We start from the raw sequence: 22,687 nt of genomic DNA, 5'->3' as shown, positions 1-22,687 counted from the left end.
TTTTCACCCAGAAATTGTTAATTTTGGTCTTTTTAACCAATTTTATGTATTGATATGACCTTGGCGATAATGAAAAATAAAACAAACTCCGTGGTAGGCTAGTATACACTATAGAGACGAAAAATAAAAACCTCGTCTGAGAAAACCTTCAAGTGTCTCTCAATACGTACCGGAATAACCTTGAAACTAGACTCTGAATCCCAGTGACTATGAACAGTGAATATCATTTTTGCTGCATTAAATGAAAATTTCTCATTATCATAGCTGTTTCAAACTATTGAGTATCTTTTTCTTGTTTTGATGTTAATTAACTTTGCTAAGATAGGTGTATTATGTGGTTGGCATTACAAAAAAGAAGATGCATTATCACCTCAAAAAATGGCATGGCATTTAATATCCATCCACTAATAATAAGACACATATTCTCTTCCTAGCTTAAACTCTTTTCATCAGCCCAAATTGGGCTAATAGTCAGTGTGGTCCTATTCTATTCTGGCTCTTAACAATCTTATCACTTAATCACATTGCAAGTATTTTGAGACACAAAATTGAACCCCACAATCAACTATTCCCCAAATTTTGTTTTATGTTTTTCTGAAGATCAAAGGGCGTGTAAGTGGTACCCACTGTTGCTCAGTAAACTAACCCATAGATCAAATCAATGCAACTCTTTTTTATACTCCATTTATATATATATATGTGTATATATATATATATGGGTATTGTAGTTTCTTCATGGTTTACTATTGTGGGATAGGGTATGAGAAATTCGGTTGGACTAGCTATACTCACATTTAAGTGTACCCAAAATAAGTGTAGCAGACAAGACATACGAGGAGGAAGAAGAAGAGTAGGTATCCGAGGGAGAGAATTTGAGGAAATCATGGCTCGACGCTTATTTCAACGCTAGTGCCGACCTATGGCTCGACGCTTTTTACGGGAAACCACTAAATTGCATGGTATGGTTGGTAATGGAGTATAGCCTTCCCACTAATTTGGTACCTCCTCGTCAGTAGTGTCGAGTTTTAAACAAGCAACCAATATTTTTTTCCCTGTTTTTTGTTGTTTTTGTTTGAGTTGAAAATGATCAAGCATCAGTGGTGCTTGGGATATGAGGTGATGGTTCATTTCAATGTTATGTTTTTTTCCATCTTATGTAACTTACTAACTTAAGAATGGGTCTTTGGATTTATTTTCCTTTTTTTTTTTTTTGCTTGTACGTTTTTCAAATATTCTTTTGATCGATAAAGAAGTTTTTCAAACATTTTTGATCAAGTACCGTCACAACTAATCATTTTACATTATATGGTAGATAAAAGCGCTCACACACAAATCAAACAGAACAAATTAACCTCAAATGTATCAAGCTGCACTTGTGCATTTCTAACTGTTCTTCCCATACTTTTTTTTTCTTTCTTTTTTTTGACTAAAAAAGGTTAAAATATTATTGATAAAAATAAAAAGGGAAAACAGACAAAGAAGCGCCTAGGCGATACAAAGAAGAGGGCAATCACGCCAAACTCCACACAACCAAAGAAGCAAACAAGAGGAGGGCTAGCAAGCCGAGTCCAAACAACAAACACATAACCCAAAGGCCAAAGGTCATACGCTTACTCCCAAAATACAAAAACTAAGAAAATCTTTTCTTAGCTTGAGACCTTTGCCCCCTTCCTAGAATCTGCTTATTATCCTTACTTGGGCTACCATTCCATTTGAGCCTGTGAAGTTCTCTTTCTGTTCTTCACATACTTAGAACACCCTTTCTTTAACCTCACTCTCTGGAACTCCTAATGATTGTTAGGTACATTCAGAAGATGAACACCTAAGGCAGCTCGGCCAGAGGGGTCGAGATTGTTGGACCAATTAGAGTCCCATTCAATGGCCTTGGCTGTGCTGCAGGCTACGCTTGCACCTCCCGGAACCGTTAGCATTGCTGACTTCTGCATAAAGTAAATAGAAAGGTTAACTACATTTTGTAGATGTTATAATCAAGAGGTAACTTGTTGTGTTCTACCGTTGAACCGATTTTATTACCTGCGGGAAGAACCTCTCAAAGATCATTCTATAGTAGTAAGCTTCTTTACTTGGAGGTGTATTATGAGGGTAAATGTGCTCTGCCTGAAGCATCATTTTGTCCGTCACCTGGAAAGAAAGATGCACATTTTATGCCTGAGAAATCATACCTAAGCAGATATCAACATACAAGTGCCAACACTAAAGACACAATAGTACATTTTCTGCGGCGTGTTCTTTGAGCCCATCGATCCAATCGTAGCCAACACCATCACTAAACTGTTCTTTCTGCCTGTAGAGAATGTGCTGCAAAACCAAAACGGATTGTGTCAGTATTTTCTCAGTGGTGGTATAGAAAAAACAGACCAAGGCAAGATTTTGCTGAACCTTTGGAAGGTAAGGACGCTCTTCATCGTCGAAGGCCTTTCGGAGAATCCATTTCTCAATGCGCCCCTGACTCTTATTAATCTGATAAAAAAAACCCGGCGAACTCGCTTTTATGTACGGAAAAACGAGAAAGAGAAAACTTAGAGATAGTTAGTTGAGAATGTCTCATTTTCAACGTACCATTTTCCACTCGGGGTCAATATCCATTACTACATTGATAAATTCTTTGTCCAAAAATGGAACGCGGACCTCCAAACCCCAAGCAGAAGTTGATTTATTAGCTCTCAAACAATCATACTGATGGAGAGCATTAATCTGCAAAATGGAAGAAGAAAACTCATCTTCTGTTCCAATTTGTAGCTAAAATCGAAGATTGGTTACCTTACGACATGTTTCGCGGTGGAACTCTTCTTTATTTGGTGCCTTGTGAAAATACAAGTACCCGCCAAATATCTCGTCGGATCCTTCCCCAGATATCACCATTTTCACTCCTAGTGACTTAATCTTGCGGGCCAAAAGAAACATAGGAGTACTTGCTCTTACTGTTGTCACGTCATACGTTTCAATATGATATATAACGTCTTCAATCGCGTCGATTCCGTCCTATTACAATTCCCATGTAATGCAGTTAGAAAAAGAGAAAATAGATCTGTTAAAACCTTGACATGATAATGTAGTTTTGAATACCTGAACTGAAAAGTGAAATTCATGATGAATGGTACCCAGATAATCTGCAACCTCTCTTGCTGCCTCCAAATCTGGCGAGCCCTGATCGAAGTAAGCGAGGAATACACGGTTAAGTTTTTTTACAAACCCACAAAGCAACACTTGAAATCCTAAAATGAAATTAGAAGTAACCTCAAGGCCAATGCAAAAGGAATGAAGTTGAGGTCCCCAATTCTTTGCTGCTTTTGACGCAGCAAAGTGGCGAGCAGTGACAGAGGCAACCAAGGATGAGTCTAATCCACCCGAGAGCAGAACTCCGAAAGGTACATCAGTCATTAGCCTCTTAATGACGGCCTATAAAAACATGATTACTCCTTTAGATACTTGCAAAAGAGTCAGGTCTTATTGGGACGTGAATTGCATTTCAAGCTCAATTTGCTTACTTTTTCAAAAGCATGTCTGAGAACCAACGGATCATATGGAGTAGAGGGAATTGTTTCTGATATCCACGCCGGGTTGTACCATCTCTGGAAACCACCTTGTTTGCTTGAGTACAAGTGACCGGGAGGAAAGTATTCAAAATGTTCACATTCGTCATTCAGTCCTTTCATTTCTGACGCAACCCATATCGAACCTGATAAATATCAGCCGTCAATTGTTGAGTATTTAACGGCAATCAAGTTCCTAAAAACAAAAGAAGCTGCACCTAATTAGGCAGGTTAATGAGAGACATACCGTCCAGTCCCCAACCAATATAGAGGGAGGTGATCCCAATTGCATCTCGAGCAACAATGAAACTGTTGTCACGGGTGTCCAACAATACAAATGAAAATATCCCATCCAACAGGTCCACAAAATCTTCTCCGTGTTCCTCATACTAGTAAGCAAAATGCGGCCAATTTTTTTTTAACTAACTCATTAAACCAAAAAAAAAAACCATGAAAAGAAACGTTTAGAAAGAAAGAGAATCATCAGAATGGAAGCTAACCAGATGAGCTATGACTTCGCAGTCACTTCCTGTTCGGAAACGATGATTCGGTAAACGCTTCCTCAAGTCTTCGTGGTTGTATATCTCTCCATTCACCTGTTTCTCAACACGTGAAAATCCTCCTTAGTCCTAAAACTAAAATACTGAAACATACTCCTATCCTATGTTGTGTTAGGCGCCAGGGGAGGCAATACTGAAACATACTCCTATCCAAATCAAGCTTATTATAGTGACGGCATGATTTATTAGAGGGGCGGCATTGTGCTAGTAATGTCCCTTTAGTTGGTTAGAGGATGTCCTAAAGGAATGTAAATTGACTAGATTACCCTTTTCACCTTAAATCAACCAAAATCAAATCAATTTTTTTAAACCTAATGAATCAGAAAAAATCAAATCAGTTTTTTTCATCATCTTCTCTTCTCCTCCATCAACCGTAACCTCCATTAAAACTGAAAATTTCATCGTCTTCGATTAATCGACGATTCGAAAAATGTTTGGAAAAACCCAGTTAGGGTTTAGTTTATCGTGTTGGATTTAACTTAATTTTGTATCAAAAATTAGGGTTTTGTATGAAAATTAAAATTGAAATTTCTAGTTGCATGTGAGTTACGGTTGGTAATAACTCAAATACGAACCGGAACTGTAGATTGGGTTGATGTTACGGTTGGTTTTAACTCAAATACCAACCGTAAGTTCTTAGTTTTGAGAAATATGTTCAGTTACGGTTTGTATTTGCATCATATTTATCAACCGTAATTGAGTTACGGTTTGTTACTCAAACAACCATACCAACCGTAAATAATTCTGTGTCTTAAGAATTTATCAAATAATGATTTACGGTTCAAAAATTAAGTTGACACACCAACCGTAGGGTAGTTACGGTTGGTCTCGATTCATTAGTTACCAACCGTAATTTAGTTACGGTTGTTGTCCAAATTTAATTACCAACCGTAACTGGTTTTACAATTGGATCTTCCCCAAATTTAACCAGTTACGGTTGGTATTCGATAAATTACGAACCGTAACTAAGAGTTATGGTTAGTCACGAGCAAAATTGCAACCGTAAGTTCTTCTGAAAATTTAAAAGTGTTGATTTTGTTACGTACTTTAGATAATTTTGAGCGAGAAAAAGCTAATGGGAACTAATTTAGAAGTATACCGGGTCACTGGAATTACTCATTTTGGTTGAGTGAATCAAAATTTAGGGTTTCACAAATATCACAAAATTTTTTCTTTTTCTTCTCCTCTAAACTTTTTTCTTTTTAACTCTAAAAATCTGATTTTGTTTTGATTTTGAGTTAATATAAGTGAAATTAATCATTAACACTAAACTTGATTATCATCACTAAACTAGGTTATCAATAATGAGGATTAATTTTTCATTTCCAATTTTTTGATAAGGGACACCTTCAATGATCATGTAATGACCCTTTTTGTCCTATTAGAATGCCGCCCCTCTAATAAAACATGCCGCCCCTATAATAAGATTGATCCAAATACAGTGACAAAATTCTTTAGCTAAAATTTATGGCTTGCTTTGAGAACATATCTGGAAAACTCAAATTTGGTCTATCTCTCTTACATAAACCCATCATTAAGATGATTTATACTATCTTCGTTTCAGAAAGATAAGTCATGCCACGAGTCTTTTTTTTTTTTTTTTTTTAATCAAAAAAAGAACTTATATTAAACATGAGTAATTGATACATCACAATTTATGTAGGGAATTAACAAAGGAGGTGGATGACACCACCAATCCCCACATAGATTAGCCGGAGTCTTTCTTTTTGGAACGAGGAATCATTTCTTTAATATGGCCGTAAGAAGCATCATCTTTGTCCTATATTACGTAGGGAAAACCAAAATCTCTTGGAAGGATCCAATTTTTAATTGTTTGCAAAACTGCCAATTTTGTTTTGTCCTTGAATTAACATTTTTAATCTTTTTTTCCCATTAGAAGAAACCAAAGAAATCATTATCTCTTCTTTCTTTAAAACTGCGTGTATATGAAAAATAATAATTTATGCATGATAAATTAGTAGCTTACAGTTACAACAATGGCTTTGTCTTCATTATATAGAGGTTGATCACCGGACGCTGGATCCACGATCGCAAGACGTTGATGGCACAAATAAAAGTCTCCATGTTGGTACATTCCACTCCAGTCAGGTCCACGGTGCTTCAATCTAAACACACAATTTTTATATTATTGTCAATTCTACAATATATATATGTATATTTATGACATGAATGCCGCTTAAATGAATTGTATCAAAGATTTTTTAGAATGAAGAAAGACCTTCGTGAAAGCTCCAACACTCGAGCCCTTTTAGCTTGTGAATCATCAGAGCAACCCAAAACTGCTAATATTCCACACATTTCTTTCTTTCTTCTAATAATAGGGAAAAATGAACAAAGAGCACAAAATATATGTATAAAGAGCAGTAGAAGGAATGCAAATCCAAGCCGAGGAAGAGAATTTTCAAAATGTTTGGCTGAATAATAGAAGAAATGAATGTTAGAACTCGAATTTTCACTTCAAAATGATTACAAAAGCTATAACCAGCCACTATGTGTATATAACAAGCAGCAGGCCCAGCACCGAATTTCATGAACAAGCAAACAAAAGTGGCAACAGAATATAAGGATAGCCACTATCTTATGCGGCAACACATAAGATAATACACGTTGCATGCACCTGGTAGCTTCTTAAGATCACCCTACACGTGTCTTTATATTTCAGATGAGGGTAATTCAATCAATGATTAGGGATGTCAAAAACACCTACTAGTTACCGTACCGTGTCACGAGCGGCTAGGACCAAACGTGGAATGGGGGTAATATTTTGATGATCCAACAGACGAGGTTTGTTTGTCAGGTTCAAATTGTTACCCACCGCGAAATGATTGTTCACGGACGGATAGGCCATTGCAAGATCATGCATCAGATAGCTCAACCAAAATTCCGGGCACCAAGAAATCTTAAAAGTCTCAATGGAATAATAATCCCGAATTTCAGAAGCCCTCTATATGTTGTTTCTCTTTCTATGTTGCAGAATAAACAAAGATCACTATATTGTATTGCATATGTGTGGACCGAAACAAACCACGGTCTTACAGCGTCGATGGAGTTTACCAGTTTGGTTTTTGAAGTTTCTTCCATGTGAAAGGAATAATGAGAAAGAAAAGCAAACACGAAAAATCTAGTTTGCCCAAGTCTTGACAAATTTTCAGTTGAACGGGCCTCATTTCTGTTTAGTGAATTATTTTTTATACTATTCAATGTCAATAGATTCAATACGTTCATTTCTCAAGTGATTATGATAGACTTAATGATGAAACTTGTACAGTTGTATCCACTAGCCTATAACCTCGTGCCAATTTTTTCTTCATTTTGAAAATGTTGGCCAGATCCCTCAGAAAATCAAACAAAGTTGTTGGGATATACATTTAAAAACATAATTTTGTAATATTGTACAAAACTTAGAGACATAGTGAGGTGGTATTATTTTGGGCTCCCACACTATAGGCTAGGGTTTAATTCTCACCCCACACATTTGACTAGGTATATTATATATATCTATATTACTTAATAAAATTCGGGAGAGCGGGGTCTTGGGAGGTTTGGTGATTCAGAAACTTATTTTTTGCAGGTTTTAACTCTTGATTTCCAAAACGGTTTTCTACTTAATATTCTCTAATTAACTCTATTAATTTTTGGTAATTATATTGTTACCGTTTTATGACTGTTACGGAGGATTTTCAGTGAGCACTAATTACGAAATTTATTTTCATTAAAAACCGTATTGATTTCTTTTTGAGATATAAAAGAACAATTTCTGGAGAAGATGAAATATATTGTTTTTCATCTATTTTTGAGTTCTGAGCAAGTGAAGAAAGAGTAGTTGTTGCTTCGATTTCTCATAGTGCAGAGAAATCGAACAAGAGAGTATCAGCTGTTTTATCCCATAAGGTTTTCGACAAGTATTGACTGCTAGCACAATCAAGAGGCAGAGTCGCGAAACACCTTAAAGATAGCGACCTAGTCCGCGACTCAGCTGTTTGAGATTTATTTTTGTGAATTTTCTATATTGTTTCCAACAATTTTAAGGTGATTGATTTTGCTATGGAGGTTGAAAAGAAGCGTGTTGATGATACCAACAAGTCATTCAAATTTGAAGGGATGCATTTCAGAAGATGGAAGCTGAAGATGTTCTTTTATCTCAAACTCATGAAGCTGCATATGATTGTGTCGAGTGTTCATCCTGGAACCCTAGAACCTGCTGCTGATAAGACTGTTGATGTTGCTGCGGATGCTGATGATGGTGCTGCTGCTACTGATCCACCTCCTACCGGTGGTGCCAAAGACGTTGTTTCTCAAACTCCTGAGGAGAAACAGAAGGCCATTGACAAATGGGTCGATGATGACTTTGATTGCAAAAACTACATTCTTAACGCATTATCTGATGATTTATATGAGTATTATTCAACTTTTGAAACTGCTAAAGATGTGTGGGATGCATTACAGAAAAAATATGACACCGAGGAAGCTGGCTCAAAGAAGTATGTTGTGAGCCGGTATTTGTGATACCAAATGGTGGATGATAGGTCAGTTGTTGCACAGGCTCATGAACTTCAAAAAATTTACCACGAAATTATGACAGAAGGTATGAAAACTGATGAACAGTTTCAAGTTTCTGTAATGATTGACAAGTTACCACCTAGCTGGAAAGATTTTCGTAATACTTTGCGTCACAAGACTAAAGAATTTTCTCTTGAAAGTTTGATTGTTAAGCTCAGGGTTGAGGAAGAAGCTCGGAAACAAGATAAGAAGGAAGAGATTCTCATTGTTTCTAACAATAAGACTCATCCTAGTTTGAAACCTAAGAAGAAGGACCTGAAACCTAACCTGAACCAAAAGAAAGGAGGAAGGCCTAATCAAAACATGAACCAACACCCATCAAGAAATGGACATAATTCCAATTCTGAGTTTCTTTATTATACCTGTAATAAACCAAACCACACGGCTAGGAATTGCAGGTTTAACAAGGAAAAGAATAACGCACAAGCTAATGCTGTGGGTGACGTTATAATTGCCATGGTCTCTGATCCAGAGTTCTACATGGTTGGTGGATCTGATGGGTGGTGGATAGACAGTGGTGCTTCGTGTCATTGTTGTTTTGATAGGTCCATGTTTAAGAGTTATGTTGAAACCAAGGATAAGAAAGTGTTGTTGGGAGACTCTCAAAGCACTATGGTGAAAGGTTCTGGTACTGTAGAGTTGAAGTTTACTTCTGGGAAGACACTCATGCTGAAAGATGTCCTTCACACTCCAGAAATGAGAAAGAACCTTGTTTCCGGCTATCTTCTCAACAAGGCTTGGTTGTATCAAACTATTGGGTCTGATATTTACACTATAAATAAGAATAAGAGTTTTGTAGGAAAAGGTTATGCTACTGATGGAATGTTTAAGCTTAATGTTGATGCTATGAATAAAATTGAATCTTCTGCTTATATGGTTTGCAATTTTAATGCTTGGCATGGTAGGCTTTGTCATGTGGGTAAAAAGTTAGTAAATAACATGAGCAAGTTAGGTGTCTTCCCTGAATTTTCTGAAAGTGAATTTGAAAAATGTGAATACTGCAGTCAAGCAAAAATAACCAAAACTTCACATAAATATGTTGTAAGAGAATCCAAACCACTAGACTTAATACATTCTGATTTGTGTGAATATGAAGGTATCCTAACTAGAAATGGAAAAAGTATATCATGACGTTCATTGATGACTATTCTAGTTATACTTATGTTTATTTGTGGAGCCATAAGAATGAAGCTATTGAAAAGTTTAAGATCTTTATTGCTGAAATTGAAAATCAATTTGGTAGAAAAATTAAGAGGTTTCGTAGTGATAGAGGCACTGAATATGATTCTGCTCCCTTTACTGAAATTTATCAAACTAATGGCATAATACATGAAAGAAATGCTCCATATAATCCTCAAATGAATGGGAAAGCTGAGAGAAAGAATCGTACTCTTACTGAATTGACTGTTGCTTGTTTGCTTAGTTCTGGCGCTGCTTCTCATTGGTGGGGTGAATGTTTGTTGACTGTTTGCCATGTTTTGAATCGCATTCCCAATAATAAAATCAAAATATCTCCTTATGAAATCTGGAGAGGTAGAAAACCTAATGTCTCTTATTTTAGAGTTGGGGTTGTTTAGCTTTTGTTAGAAAACCTGATCCTAAAAGACATAAGTTAGAAAGTAGAGCTTATGAATGTGTTTTTATTGGTTATGTTTAAAACAGTAAAGCTTATAGGTTCTTTGATATTAATAATAAGGTTGTTATTGAATCTATTGATGCTGATTTCTTTGAAGAGAGATTTCCTTTTAAATCTAGAAATAGTGGGGGTTCAATACCAAGTACTTTACCTAGTTCTAATTCTGAACCTAGATTAGAAGAACCTAGAAGTGAAGAAACTAGGATCACTAAATTTGAACCTAGATGCAGTAAAAGAGCTAGGACTGGGACAAAAGATAAAAATCTCGACTTTGAATTTTACGCTATAGACTCTGTGTCTTTTCTTCACTTTCTCTTCGCTTTGTAAATCAAATCACATCATCACCAGCAACAATCAATCAACATCGTCACCAGTAGAAAACCAACAACCGAAGGTGAGACTAGGAATCATTGTAATTACTAATTAGGGTTTTGTTTCCTAATATTGATTATGGGTTGGCTTATTTCGATTGGGTTCTTAATTCTTATTTCAATTTTGTTTCTTCTTCGCAGCAAGCTGCAATACTGTAACTGTAGTGTAATGTTCATTTTATTTTATGGTGGGTAACCCACCACCCACCCAATCCAACCCACCATAATGTGGGTCAGATGAAAACCGACCCATTATAATATTGGGTCGGTTGCGGGTGACAACTTCTGTTACCCACCATCAGTGGGTTGGGTTGTGGGTGAGGCCAAACCCAACCCAAACCGACCCATGTGCAGCCCTAGTCTTACGAACTATAATGTCTAGTGCTCTTATGGAGGAACTAAGGCCTTCCTGTCAGGATTGGACTTTTTGGTATGCATACCGGGTATGCGTACCACAAAAAGTCTGTGAACTAAATTAAGTCTTCAATACTTGAACACTTCCTACTCCACACCACCTCTTAGCTAGTAATTTGGTGCTGTTGCTAAGACGAGTAAGATCAATTGGTCCAACAGTACTAGAGATTTCGTTTGGTAGGATGTCAAGTTGTCAACCCTCAAATTATCTGCAACCGCAAACTCCAACCCGACAATGTACATGCATGCTATCGCCTTTCTCGTTCTGTCACTTAAAGAAGAAAGGGTAGTCTTTCACAATCACACTAAATGGAAATAATGGTAGTCTCCAATTAAGTAGAAGTTCGCAGTCGGTACCGCAATCTAGAATCAAATAGCTTAAAAACTGATCTAGTGCCAATATTCATCATGCACACTCTTTAGTTTGTGGACGTTCCACTAAAAAACAACCCAAGTCCAAATTCTTGACTATTCTACCATTGCAGACGACTTTGGTGTTTTAGAGAGGCCCATATTATGCAACTACGGGTGAAGTGAACAATTCTCATTTTCAAAGGCGAGAAAACATGCGTTCAATTTCACTGTCAAAAAAGAAGAAAAAATAAGAAGGGAGAAAACGGGCAAAATAAATGTTGATGATCATAGTGAGAATAAATGGTCGATTCTGGTCCTGTATCATTTACAACTTACAAGGACCGATTAAAACCACACAAAAGATGAGCCATTAAAGAAAAGGTTACCCAACAAAGTACCAAAAGGAAATAAATCGGTCTGGACCGCGACAGATGCACCGTCAAGCCATCATTAAGATCGTCTTCATTTCAAATTTCTAAACTCATTAATTCATGGGACTGGGGGCTTGCGATTTGCTTCACTTGAGTAGCTAACTTGCTTTACTGGAATCGGTTTCGAGATAAAAATTGGCAAGTGATGATAATGACCCAAATAAATACAACATTAGAGGTTAAATATCAAAATCTTGATTATACATCAGTGTTAACTTTGGTAATTAATTGTGAATATTAGGTAGCTTGAGATTGCAACAGTATATATGGATCAACAAGGCATATTATCATTTGTGAAATGGCAACCAGTATCAAACAACGGTGGGGATGAATAAGGCACCTACCACCACATCTTATTGGTACTGGAATAACTTGGCTTTCAGTATCTCCAGTCTACCTCACCTTATGTGAACAACGAGGAAAAAAGAAGAAAAGCTTTGGAAGCCCAAAATTAGTGTTTTTGGAACTTTATACTCATAATAGTAGGACTAAGATGCATGTACCTAACTGGTGCAAAAGAAAAATGAAACAAGCGAGATTATCACAATCCATTTGCGGAAATCCACAAACTCTTCGATGCCAAACATGTTTCTTCCATGTCCGACATATTTAGGATCTTCGTATACTATTCGGTATATCAGACTGGAAATTTTCAGACGACCGGGGCGCCAAGTAAAACTCTGAGATATGAGATATCCCCTAATGCGTTATTTAGCCGAGGCCTGTACGTCGGTTTTCCGGTCTAGTCACTTTTTTTTTTTTGCAGCTGCGCAGTGTGCTTGTGTGGAACATTCATATGGACCTACCTGCCTAAGTACTGTGGTCTGCGGTTGGATGATGACGCAATGCTAACTTAAGTATTTGGTAATGTTACCAATCAAGAAAATAAGCACCTTTCTGGACGACTTGGCACAATCCCCATTAATAATAGAAGAAAAATCCTCCTCCTGGAATCTGAATGGATTGAAAAGATATCTATCTACCCTCTATAAATAATAGACTTCATATATCGTTCCTACATCCAAAATATAAAATAGAGGATAAAACTAAAAAGTGAGAAGAGAAAAGGAAGAAGCTTTGGGAAACGAAAGAAGACACAATCAGCAGCAATGGTTCTTGATTTACAATGGTTACTCTACTTCATCGTACTTCCAGTACTCATATTCTCAATGACTACTTTTTTTGTTACTGCACGTAAAAAGCTTCCATACCCACCTGGTCCGAAAGGGTTACCACTTTTAGGAAACATGTTCATGATGGATCAACTTACTCATCGCGGACTTGCTAAATTAAGTAAACAACATGGCAAAAATGGTCTCATGTATCTCAGGATCGGGTTTCTTCATATGGTTTCTATCTCAACACCTGAAATGGCTCGTCAAGTTCTTCAAGTCCAGGACAGTATTTTTTCAAACCGTCCAGCAAATATCGCGATTAAATACTTAACTTACGATCGTGCTGATATGGCTTTCGCTCATTATGGCCCGTTTTGGCGTCAAATGAGAAAGATTTGTGTAGTAAATTTGTTCAGCAGAAAACGTTCTGAATCTTGGGTATCGGTACGTGATGAAGTTGAGTCGATGGTTCGATTTATCGATTCTAAAGTTGGATCACCGGTGAATATAGGGGAATTAGTGTTTAACCTTATGAAGAATATAATTTTTAGAGCTGCTTTTGGAACAAATTCAAACGAGGGTCAAGATGAGTTTGTTTCTATAATGCAAGAGTTTTCCAAACTATTTGGTGCTTTTAATCTTGCTGATTTTTTCCCTGGACTTGGATGGATCGATCCACAGGGATTAAATAAACGACTCGTTAAAGCTCGGCTGTCTTTGGATCGGTTTATTGATAGTATTATTGATGATCATGAAAATAAAATGATGCAAAACCGGAATGGAAACCGTGATGGAACTTTAGGAGTAGAGGCTGATATGGTTGATGAACTTCTTGCTGCAAATAAGAACGAAACTTCCATTAATCTTACTAGAGATAATATCAAAGCTATCATTATGGTGAGTAAACCTTATTTTAGCTAACTAATTAAATTATTAGTTTTAGATTTTTTTTAATACTTTTTTTTCGAAGCATTTAGTTTTATACTTTAGAACAATGCACCTTTCTTCTTCTTTTTCTTTCTGATTTTGATCCGTAAAGAACTTGGTACTAACGAATTTGTACTTACTATAATGCGTTTCTTTTATTTATTTATCTTGATCCGTAAAGCATTTTGATTTGGCACTGAAGAATTTCAAACTTAAGTCACCGATACCATAATTTAATGACTTTATCACACTGTACCACGGCTGCATTTTCGTATCAAAGTTTTGTGCTTGATATGTCATTCTTAAGTAAAAAATAATTTGATTCACTTCGATTTGATGTTAATTGGACGTTATGGTTCTCTGCAGGATGTCATGTTTGGTGGTACAGAAACAGTTGCATCTGTAATCGAGTGGACCATGGCTGAGCTAATGAAAAGCCCACAGGATCTATCGAAAGTACAACATGAACTAGATGAAGTTGTTGGTGTTGACAAAAGACTACAAGAGAAGGATCTTGAAAACTTGACATATTTAAAATTTGCTGTTAGAGAGACACTACGATTACACCCACCAATACCATTACTCCTCCACGAAACATCTGAAGATGCAGAGGTTGATGGGTACAGGATTCCAAGAGGTTCTCGAGTTATGATAAATGTATGGGCAGTCGGAAGAGACCAGAATTCATGGGAAGATGCGGAAACATATAAGCCATCTAGATTTTATAAAGAAGGCGCAGCTGATTTTAAGGGTAATAATTTTGAGTTTCTCTCATTTGGGTCCGGTCGACAATCTTGCCCAGGTATGCAACTCGGGCTTTATGCACTGGAATCTGCTATAGCTCATCTGGTTCATTGTTTTTCATGGGAGTTACCTAATGGAATGAAACCTAGTGAAATGGATATGATGGATGTTTTTGGGCTCACTGCACCTAGAGCTGTCCGTCTTGTTGCAGTTCCAAGTCGTCGTCTTAGCTGTCCGTTACTTTAAATACGGGAAGTCAGATTGTATTCTTGTTCATAAGTTGTCATTTTTAAGAATGAAACAATAAGGGATGAAACGAAGTTTGGTAATAATGCGTGTTTTGTATTGGATTGAACTTCAGTGTTTTTAAGTGTTGTCAATGCTTCACTTTTCTAAAGAGAAAGAGACCTGTGAACTTAAAAAGTTTGTTCCCTTCCCATTGTATACATGTTACGATATCTTGATACGGAATGCTGATGGAATACATATGCAGAGAAAACATTGCCATGGCCAGATGGGTCTCACTGTGAGTATCAGGAGGCAACTCCTGGGTCCGACGACTGCAACTGAAGGAAAAGGAGCAAAAGCTCTCAAAATCTACTGGTGATTTTGAATTTGATTTTTGTTAGAGCAAAAGGAGATTTGAGGAGGGCGAAAATCGTTGTCAATTCACTAATTAAACATGGTAATATATATGTATGTATGAGTCAGACTGAAGTATTCTTTCTAGCCACACGAACTGTTCACATACTAAAAATACGAGGGTACCCAAATACATCACAATCTTTTTGTTTCAACATATAAGTCCTCTTACCAAGTGTGATCGTCTATGGACAAAGTCGAGAGAATACAACAACTTCGGTATTCACACTTTGTGTGATTGTCTATGGATACGAGATCGAGACAATACGACTACCAAATTGTGATACTTGATAATAGGTTCGGACTTAACCAAACTCTATACGATTACTATCAAGTATAACGGAGTTAACGTTTGTGTATTTTTCTTTTAATTATAGTAAACAATTATAATTTTGGCAATAGAAAAAGACACAACAAGATTTTGTTAACGAGGAAAACTGCAAGTGCTGAAAAACTCCGGGACCTAGTCAAGCATTGAATACTCTCAGAATTAAGCCGCTATACAAAATCTACACCAATTGCGTATAGTTGAGACCAAACAACTACCCCTAGTTCACTTAGTTTCCTAAGTATCCCTGCGCTTCCGACTTCAAAGGTCACGCACTGGTACGATTCCTTTGGGTCGTATTCCAAACATTAAAGGAACACAAATCAGTTTGGTAACAACTCTATTGATTCTTTCAAGATAAAGATATCTCAAGACATACGCAAAGGTTCTTTCGTTTAATCTAATAAACTTCTGTTTGTACCATGAATAAAATAGCCACATATTGGGCCAGAATATTGTTTTGGGCCGCTATTCAGCTGCCACCAGCCTACCCACTGAAGTGTCTACCAGCAAGTCCAGTGCTCCATGAAGTCAACACCCGGTCAATGGTTAAGGTCAAGACCCGGTCCATGGTCAAGGTCAACTGTCGAAGCCGAGTTTCCAATCGCGCTTCTAACCAGTTTCCATATAAGTACTCTGCCGCACTTCCAGTCAGTCTCTATCCAGGATGATAATTGTGCTGCCAGCCAGCCTCCATCCAGTTCCCAGCCATGTCAACCAGTCAAGGCAGTCTGCCAGCAGGTTACACCATGCAAAGCTTGACAGGCACAGTCAACAGCATAAAGGAGGCATGCGGCGCAGATTAATGCCAGGAGCCATGCATGACAGGTTAATGCCAGGAGTTATGCATGACAGGTTAATGCAGGAGGCATGCAGGGAAATTTAATACAATTTATGACTTCCATGAAATTAGAGTAAGAACCTAATTTGCAACTGTATAAATAGGGGGAATTATAACCCTTAGTAAGGGGGGGCTTGCTAATAGGGAAAAAATCCACTGCAATTCTGATATTAATAAAATATCACTCCCCAAGGGGATTCATCCGTGGACGTAGGCACATCTTTCCGAACCACGTTAATTCTGTGTCTCTTTTATTGTTCTTCAATTTGTTTCCTAACCCTAACTTCACATCAAATCATCGATTCAATCGTGTTTCGTGCTCAAAAGTAATTTTGGGTACAAACAACTTCTTTACCTGGTTAGATCAATCTATCCAATAACTAAAAAAGTATTTAAGTTTTGATTCACACTCAATCAAAATAAATCTCAAAGAGATATATTGAGAATGCCGATCTCACGCAACTAATCAAGGTTTGTTCACACACAAAGATATGAGAAATAATTAGAAATCTTCTTCGTCTTCAAATCTTCTTTAATCTTCAATAAACACCTGTACAAAACCACTTGAATCTCTTGTGATCAATCATGCACAGAACGAAGTCGTTTAACAATGGATTATCACAAGATGCCTTTAGATCGACAAACAGTTTTAAAGATCTCGTCGATACTTCGATCTAGTTTGAGTGAATCTTATATCAGAATAGAAGATTCTCAAGAATAAAAAAACTAGGTGCAATCAAAGTTTCAACAACCATTAGTTAATCAAATCAATCGAAAACTAATAACACTGCAATTATCTAGTTTACCACCAACGGTACTCGTAGACCTTCTTGATCCCACATAAGTCTTTAGATGAGCGGTTGTAAGAGATTTCACCTAATTAGGATACTTTCCTCTCCGAATAGACGGCTCCACCAGAAACAACAAGAATGAAGTTTGCCTGGCTCTTAGGATAGTTTGCTATAAATTCAAACTTAGGTATTTATAAACCAAGGATGTTCGGACACCAAGGAATTTCCAAAACCGAAAATATTCTCAAGATATGCAATGGATAGCAAAATTCGGTTTGCCTAATTCCAAAAACTGCTTGTTAAAAATTTCCGAAATCTCTCAATAGAAAATCTCCAATTAGTAAATGCACATTACTAATTTTTATTCTCTAGAGATATGCATTTAATTGTTGGTAATTAAAGCATATAAAACCAAAAACCCTAATTAAAAGATTCTCAATTTATTTCGGCACAGGATCTCCTTGAGTACTAAGGAATATCTTTGAACAATAAATGATAAGAGTTTTTGTACGTGTTCAAAGTATGTTAACATCTTTTCACCATAAATCCTTATTCATATTTACATAGATTTACATTCTTGGAATCGGTTATACCACACTTCCAAACAAGTTTAGAATTGGTTGACTTGTATTCCAAAATACTTAAGTGATTGATCAAATATGAAATCACATACATGGGTTCAATCGGTTCTACCAATCACTAGGATCAGTTATACCTCAATATAGAAGTACTTGTGATCGGTCACACAAGTTACCAGGACCGGTTACATCAGTTACCAGGACCGGTTACCATATTCCCATGGTATTGCTTGTGAACAGTCACACTAGTTACCAAGATCGTTTGCACCAATTACCAGGACCAGTTACAAGGATCGATTACACAACACTCTGTGCTCGGTCACACCAATTTCTAGGATCGTTTACACCAATTACTAGGATCGGTCACACCAATTACAAATATCGATCATACCATCTCATGGTGATTACTTAGGATCGGTTGCACCAATTAATAAAAACTATTCATACCAAATCATAAGTCGGGCATTGTGATTAGTTATACCAAGATACATAACAAAGTTACGATCGGTTTATACCATCTCACATCTTGGCAATCCAAAGATTTGCAATGAATAGCCGTACCAATAAGCCTAATGATTTCCCTTTCGATTCATAAAACAAGTTCATGAATGTACTTCATTTAAACGAATGTAAAACATCGTTTCCTAGGATGAAATCTTCACCATAACCCATTCGCATAATCATAACAGTATATACAAGATCATGTCGATGTCATATCTACGAAGTTCAAAAGATAAGCGTTATACTTCGTATTCTAATTCCCTAATACTATGATCATACAAATATGACCAGGTCACATCACTAGAGTATTATACAATATATACAGTACATACAACTTCGCAGTTATGTTTTCAATATAACATGCACGACTTGAAATATACGTTACGAATTAAACAGTTCAAGTCAATATTACTAACCTCAAGAGGAAGGATGATGTCGTCGTTGTAGTTCGCTTCTTCTTCACATTCTTCAGGTCTTCGGAGTAATACTTGTATGTATCAACATTCCTAGACTTTATAGTCTAACCTAAACGAAGTTGACTCAAGTATACAATCAAGCGACTTTAGATGAGTTTTGACACACTAAAATATGAAAACCAAACTTGACATATCAACGCTTGGTGAGTTCAACCGAGCTATGCTCTAACACATACCCACCGAGCCATCATCAGATCTTCATTTGAAATATAAAATTTGGCGGGAAAAGTTGATTTTCACTGACAGAAATAGGGTTGGAATATTAGGAGGTTTTGGAGGAGATTCAATCGCCAGAATTGTTTTCAATGGACTCTAATGAGATAAACAGGGCTGGTATAGTTGATTTAATGGTGTAAATTTGGCTGGATAATCGAATCTCGACAACACAGGGGAATGAAGTTTTATCGGGATTGGTTGGTTGTATTTCATGGAGATTTGATCGGAGATTCTCATGGACTTGGATTAGTTTGGGCCTGTTAGGTCGAATCAGGTCTCGTAGTTGGTTCGAAATCGAAAGAAAATGATAGATTTCCTTTCGGTTGATAACACATGGAAGATATTCACGGTCTATATTATATTTTGAAGAGTTTTAGAAGAATTCAAACACGGGGGTTAGTTGGTGGCCTAATAACAAGGTACGTGACGTGTTTTTGGAGTTAAAAGATGAATGAAATCTTGGTAGTATTCGAACACAGGGACCGGGATAAGTGAGATTTCTTCGAGGATTTATTTATGTTTGGAAGATATAAGCAGATTAGGAGAGTCTATATTCTCTTAGGATACAATTCTGTTAAGTTTTGGAGAGTTTTAAACCGCCAAAAGACTTGTAGAATATACAAGGAGAGGGAGAAAATCCCGTGCCTTGGGAGGAAAAAAAATCAAGAGATTCTCGGGATTTGGAGGTGGTGTTGATGCATAAAAGGATTGTGAGAACTTTGGAGAAGTGGATCGAGAGTTTGGGGAAGTTGTTGTGACGCTGCAGAGCCGAAATTCAAGATGCATGAGGAGTTGCAGCAGTAGCAGGAAGAAGACGAAGCTGAAGAACATAAAGTTGTGCAGGACAGTCGTTCCTAGAGTCTTAAATTTCAAATCCTGTACCAGTCCATTAGTAACAATTATCTTCAGTTTGCAATAATTTCTGTAACAGTGGATTCTGTAACAATTATATTTGTTACAGATTCACTGTAATATTTTTTACTTCAATAAAACACTTATTCAACCATGAGTTATTATTTTGAGCATGTTTTCACCATGAGGAGCTAAACCCCATCACTAGGACGACGGAGGAATCCTAAAACCATACGTGGGTAATTATATTTAATTCTTATATGATTTTTGCACTAATTAAAATTGAATTATGATTTTGATTAATTAGTTGTCATCTCATTTGATGGGTCATGCTTGCTTAGATGTTTGATGGCCCATGCTTAGGATTTACAACTAATATTTTGATAATATGCCTTGGCAAAAATAAGAGTCCATGTCTTTATTTATTGAGCTGATATTGTTAAAAGAATTAATACTTGAACCTTATGTTATGAGTTTGGTGGAATCCCGAGTCTCAGTCCCTCTTGATCTTGTGACATCTTTTGTACATATTTTTTGTTTATTAAGTCTTAAAATCAACCTCAACGAGTCTGAGCAACAAACTTTATTTACCACTTGAAAAACTACACCAAATTTTGGCGGCGCCGACGCGGACTTGTTTTTAGGTTAGGTTTTAGATTTTATTTTTTAGGTGTATTTATTTTATTTTATTTCTTTTATTAGATTTTACTTTGGGCATTTTTGTTTTTAGTGTGCAGGATTTGCTTGAAGCTAAAAGTGGAAAGTTGGACTTGTTAAAAAAAGTACAGAAAATCCAAGATTTTTTTTAATTAATTTTGTTAGTTTTTATTTTCTTTATTTTTAGACTTGTATATATTGTTGTTAATTTATTTCATTTTTAGTATTTTATTTATTAAAAAAAAACACGTGCACACACCAATTGCATCGTCAGACTACCGATTTTAGGAAAACTCGTGGATTAGTAAGCTGAACCCGTGCCTTGGGCCTTATGGGAGTTACCAGCTGAAAGTCCACAAACCTCAGCCTTGTACCTTTGACCAGTCTTCGACTGTAGGTATATTTTGTTGTGGTAACCTGAGCCTACCCATTTTAGTCAACCTTGCATTTGCACGTGCACAATAGAATGTCGAACTGGTATATAATAGCCAATACAATGATTATTCGACTGAGCAACATGGACATTATCCTTGTTATGACTATAGTGTGAATAGTGGTTGGGAACGCCCTTTTTAAGGATATGGGCCATACCATGGTGAGCCCAATTACTATCCACATGCATACCGGTCATACGAACAAGATTCTTATACTATTCCTCAACTAGAGTCAGCACGTAGGATACTTGAGTCAACACAGAAGTTACATGAGTCGACATATAAATCAGCCGAGACAAATGAAAGAATTGTAACAATTGAACCTTCTTTAGAAGATATCCACAAGAGGTTAAGTGAAAACTTAGATCCAGCATTAAGAGAACTTTCTTTAGAACAGACTCTTGAGAGGATAGCTGAGTCGACACGTAGACTTGAGTTAGAGGCACAAGAAATAATTGCTCGAAATAATCTTAAATTCCAATACAGTGTTTCCAATATTACCCTTGAGAATGAAGATAGTTATTCACATAATCAAGATAATGAGGTTATATTTGGTAACACTACTTATTTAGATGAGGTTCAACCATTTTCATGTTATTATAATGATGATTATGATGAGGATAATGCTGATGAAGAATGTGAAATATGTAGGCATAGTGATCAGAAATTTGTTACTCCAATTAAGCTTTATAATGAGAATGCTACTAGTTCAAATCCAAATATTTTAATAATTATTCACCTATTCAAGAGGACGAGGATTTCACTAGAGATAACACATCTTTAGATGATAGAGTATTTCCTTTTGATTACGAAGCCAATGATGGTCTAAAGGAACGGGTTTATTTTGAGTCTAGTGATTTAGAAACAATAGTCTTAGACAAAGAATATGAACTCGTTGAGATGAGTGAGGATGTATCTGACTTAGAAGAATCAATTGATCATTTTCAGGAATCAAATGACCTTGAAATTAGGGAAGTTGTGACTAGTCTTCCTAGAGACACTGAAAACTCTAAGTTTGGGGGTCATTATCATTTTCCATGTGCTTTAACTTTTAAAAGGGTCCCTCACTTGGGACTTGACATATGTGCCTCAACCATTTTAAAAGATTATCTTCATACAAGTTTTCCCGAACCTAATGATGTCCAGGAAGAAGTCCAGTTGTTAAAATATCGTCCTCTGGTTGATGTGGTTTACCCAGGCTATGATACCCAAATTGATTTTGTTTTCCCACCAAATATTTTTCAACCAATAGTGGGAACGTTTGAATTTGAAATGTGTCAATTATTAAGTTTTGAGACTAAGCCTAATTACTTTAGGAGAATAGAAACGACACATTTCCTTGAGAATGACCGCCACTCTCATTGTGGTCAACTGTGTGAGTCAAATCTGATTGACTTTGAGGATCCTCAATTATTCAGGTTATTATTATGTGCTTCTAAATTTTTTCATACCTTAGAACCTGATAATTTGGATATTACTTATGAGGAGGTGCAACCCATGAAAATATTTTATTTGAACCCCTTTATAAAACCAGAACCTGAACCACAACTAGATGTAGTTGTATTAAACAGGAAACTAGGCAAGGGCATGCTATCTTTATTCTCGGTTTGTTGCAGTTTCCTTTTGTCTGTGATAACACATTTCGGTGCAGATGATCCACAGTTATTTCGACTATTGCTATATG

General features: G+C 36.5%; 2 protein-coding genes across 4 annotated transcripts; one reads left to right on the top strand and one right to left on the bottom strand.

The window, feature by feature from the left end:
- Positions 1-1,765: 1,765 nt before the first annotated feature.
- On the bottom strand, positions 1,766-6,433 carry LOC113277800 (asparagine synthetase [glutamine-hydrolyzing] 1). Of its 3 annotated transcripts, none has more exons than XM_026526797.1 (13): positions 6,354-6,433; positions 6,102-6,240; positions 4,051-4,150; positions 3,802-3,936; positions 3,510-3,700; positions 3,259-3,420; positions 3,088-3,168; positions 2,782-3,003; positions 2,581-2,715; positions 2,401-2,481; positions 2,233-2,319; positions 2,035-2,142; positions 1,766-1,940 (listed from the first exon to the last, which is right to left on the bottom strand). In XM_026526797.1, the coding sequence occupies exons 1-13, from the start codon at positions 6,431-6,433 to the stop codon at positions 1,788-1,790; spliced, it is 1,674 nt and encodes a 557-aa protein (XP_026382582.1). In that variant the 3' UTR covers positions 1,766-1,787. The 3 variants fall into 3 exon arrangements, with proteins under 3 accessions (XP_026382582.1, XP_026382579.1, XP_026382580.1); XM_026526794.1 differs by having other exon boundaries at positions 1,766-1,937; positions 2,023-2,142; positions 3,802-3,943; positions 4,055-4,150; XM_026526795.1 differs by having other exon boundaries at positions 3,802-3,943; positions 4,055-4,150.
- A 6,478-nt stretch (positions 6,434-12,911) lies between these two features.
- LOC113282692 (cytochrome P450 84A1-like) lies at positions 12,912-15,110 on the top strand. The gene is made up of 2 exons (XM_026531739.1): positions 12,912-13,913; positions 14,310-15,110. The coding sequence occupies exons 1-2, from the start codon at positions 13,011-13,013 to the stop codon at positions 14,931-14,933; spliced, it is 1,527 nt and encodes a 508-aa protein (XP_026387524.1). The 5' UTR covers positions 12,912-13,010; the 3' UTR covers positions 14,934-15,110.
- The last annotated feature ends 7,577 nt before the right edge of the window (positions 15,111-22,687 follow it).

The sequence above is a fragment of the Papaver somniferum genome, chromosome 5, assembly GCF_003573695.1.
Source record: "Papaver somniferum cultivar HN1 chromosome 5, ASM357369v1, whole genome shotgun sequence".
NCBI lineage: Eukaryota > Viridiplantae > Streptophyta > Magnoliopsida > Ranunculales > Papaveraceae > Papaver > Papaver somniferum.
This window is presented reverse-complemented; position numbering and strand designations above follow the sequence as displayed.

Excerpts from the sequence above, each read along its gene's own strand:
- LOC113277800 (XM_026526794.1), bottom strand. The coding sequence starts at position 6,433 with ATGTGTGGAATATTAGCAGTTTTGGGTTGCTCTGATGATTCACAAGCT. Across the intron at positions 4,151-6,101 it reads ACAAAGCCATTGTTGTAACT|GTGAATGGAGAGATATACAA; the intron begins GTAAGCTACTAA and ends GTTGAGAAACAG. Across the intron at positions 2,320-2,400 it reads AGCGTCCTTACCTTCCAAAG|CACATTCTCTACAGGCAGAA; the intron begins GTTCAGCAAAAT and ends TTGGTTTTGCAG.
- LOC113282692 (XM_026531739.1), top strand. The coding sequence starts at position 13,011 with ATGGTTCTTGATTTACAATGGTTACTCTACTTCATCGTACTTCCAGTA. Across the intron at positions 13,914-14,309 it reads ATATCAAAGCTATCATTATG|GATGTCATGTTTGGTGGTAC; the intron begins GTGAGTAAACCT and ends GGTTCTCTGCAG.